The 2,409-nt window shown below is 50.8% G+C and overlaps 1 protein-coding gene across 1 annotated transcript in view; it reads right to left on the reverse strand.

Annotated features, from left to right (window-relative positions):
- Positions 1 to 1,172, reverse strand: part of LOC119955064 (beta-1,4-N-acetylgalactosaminyltransferase 3-like) — a 259,756-nt gene extending 258,584 nt beyond the window's left edge. The window contains exon 1 of the mRNA XM_038780911.1: positions 714 to 1,172. Coding sequence (XP_038636839.1) covers positions 714 to 861 — 148 coding nt within the window. The 5' untranslated portion in view covers positions 862 to 1,172. The remainder of the gene's footprint in view (positions 1 to 713) is intronic.
- Between the last annotated feature and the right edge of the window lie 1,237 nt (positions 1,173 to 2,409).

A 2,409-nucleotide genomic window follows, 5' to 3' on the forward strand; every position in this document is an offset into this window, starting at 1 on the left:
GGGGGGGGGAAGAGAGTGGGGGGGGGAAGAGAGTGGGGGGGGGAAGAGAGTGGGGGGGGGGAAGAGAGTGGGGGGGGGGAAGAGAGTGGGGGGGGGGAAGAGAGTGGGGGGGGGGGGAAGAGAGTGGGGGGGGGGAAGAGAGTGGGGGGGGGGAAGAGAGTGGGGGGGGGGGAAGAGAGTGGGGGGGGGGGGAAGAGAGTGGGGGGGGGGAAGAGAGTGGGGGGGGGGGGAAGAGAGTGGGGGGGGGGGGAAGAGAGTGGGGGGGGGGAAGAGAGTGGGGGGGGGAAAGAGAGTGGGGGGGGGAAAGAGAGTGGGGGGGGAAAGAGAGTGGGGGGGGAAGAGAGTGGGGGGGGGAAAGAGAGTGGGGGGGGGGAAAGAGAGTGGGGGGGGGGAAGAGAGTGGGGGGGGGGAGGGAGGCCAACAGCTGCAACGTGGACACTAAGTAACTGCTATTAATTATAACCAACTGGGATCCATCCCCTCCCCCTACCCCGAACAACAAAACCACACTGTCTTAAAAAAATAACAAAGATTCGGAAACCTTATGCTTCCCCCCCCCCCCCCCCCCCCCCCCGGGCAGGGAAAATCAATGATCGCGATGATGTCCCCGCGCACAGTTTAACCACTGCTTGGTGTGAGGAGGAATGTAAACGCCACATGATGACAGTCCACAATACAAGTTTGTGTCATGTCCCTTCCAGCCACTTACTCACCGCGATGGGGTTTGAAGGCGCCTCTTCTCCACTCGCTCGAAGCGACGAACTCCAGGTAGGCTGCCCAAACTCCCAGCCCCAGGATCACCACAAACACCAACACGTTGAAATGTTTCCGAATCTTCTTGATGGGGAAGAGTGGCATCATATTGTATTATTGAGATTATAGATATATATTAAATAAATATGTATATAAATAAACCCCGTCCCCTGCCTGCTTTTGTTCGCCCCTGCACAGGCTCAGCTTGAGCTCCAACTCATTGTAACAAAGTGACTGTCCGCATGGAAGGAGGGAGAGAGGGAGCTGCTCTCTCCTCACACTCACTTCCCGGTGCACTCATTCACACACTCGCTGCACTTTGTCGTCTCTGTATTCGCACTCCGCGCGGTGTCTTCTTTCACCCAGAAAGGATTTTTTTTTGAGAGACAGGAATCCCCGAAACCCCTGACTGAACACCACCCTCAATTACACCGACGTCCTTCACTTCTTGGCGCAGCCTGAAGGTGGCGAGCGAGAGAGGGAGAAAAATCCCTGCCAAATCCAATCTTCATTTAAAAAGGTAATGTCCAATTCCCCCGCTTGAAGGCTAACATCGGGTCAACCTGCTCCTCGAAACTCCACTGTTCACCACATGAACTCTCTCTCATCTTTGACCCTCCCGCCCCCTCAGCCATCAATTATTCCATTTAACACCCATTGCTGAACTTTATTATGGCACTTTCAGTTGTAATAAACTTCTAAATCGAAAGTAACTAAGTCACGTTGATCTATTTTTATTCTTCATTGGTTTTTAATGATTCATTATTTTTGGCACAATTTCAATTGCACTGCCTCCCACCTCCCCCTCCGGTATAATTCAGTTGTTCCTAATGGGTTGTAGCGTTTAGCATTGTGTAAAAAGCCTGCAGCAATGTCGTATTTTTAACTTGCATATCAGAAATCCTGGATTACGTTGAGAATGTTGCAATTAGTTATGATCCTTCCCACTGGTCAAGCTTGAATGCATCTCTTCCACTCCTTCAAAACCACAAACCCCAACACCGCAAAAAGACAACCCCGAGATTAAAGTGCGCGTGTGTAATGTATCATTTTGAAAACTCTGCACTCCTAACTCCTCCTCCGTCTGTCCTGACATTATTGTCCTGTGTTGACCTGTTAAAGAGTTTGCTCACTTAATGCTCTCATCTGCAAGTCAGTCGCTAACTTATAAACCATCACCCGCCCCAGACACAGCTCCTCTTTAAACTGGGGAGCCCCTAGACTTGACACACGGCTGATCCTGTCAACCGCTACCAAATGTGCATTGATTATGTTAAACATGATTGAGTTGCCTTTTCCCAGCCTAATCTTCCTCCCAGGATCATTTAGAAAATAATAATCAATGAATCATTGTCTTTAACAAACCATCTCCTCTTGCCCCTTCCCTGCCTTACTTCTATTGCCAAATACTTTCCCTGCGATGGACACGCTGGAAAATGTGGCCAGAATTTCCACAGCATGATTTATCTCCCCACTTGAAGATAGTTGATGGGGCTGGTTTAGCACAGAGAGCGAAATAGCTGGCTTGCAATGCTGAACAAGGCCAGCAGTGCAGGTTCAATTCCTGTACCGGCCTCCCCGAACAGGCGCCGGAATGTGGTGACTAGGGGCTTTTCACAGTAACTTAATTGAAGCCTACTTGTGACAATAAGCGAT

Source organism: Scyliorhinus canicula, chromosome 20 (assembly GCF_902713615.1).
Source record: "Scyliorhinus canicula chromosome 20, sScyCan1.1, whole genome shotgun sequence".
Lineage (NCBI taxonomy): Eukaryota > Metazoa > Chordata > Chondrichthyes > Carcharhiniformes > Scyliorhinidae > Scyliorhinus > Scyliorhinus canicula.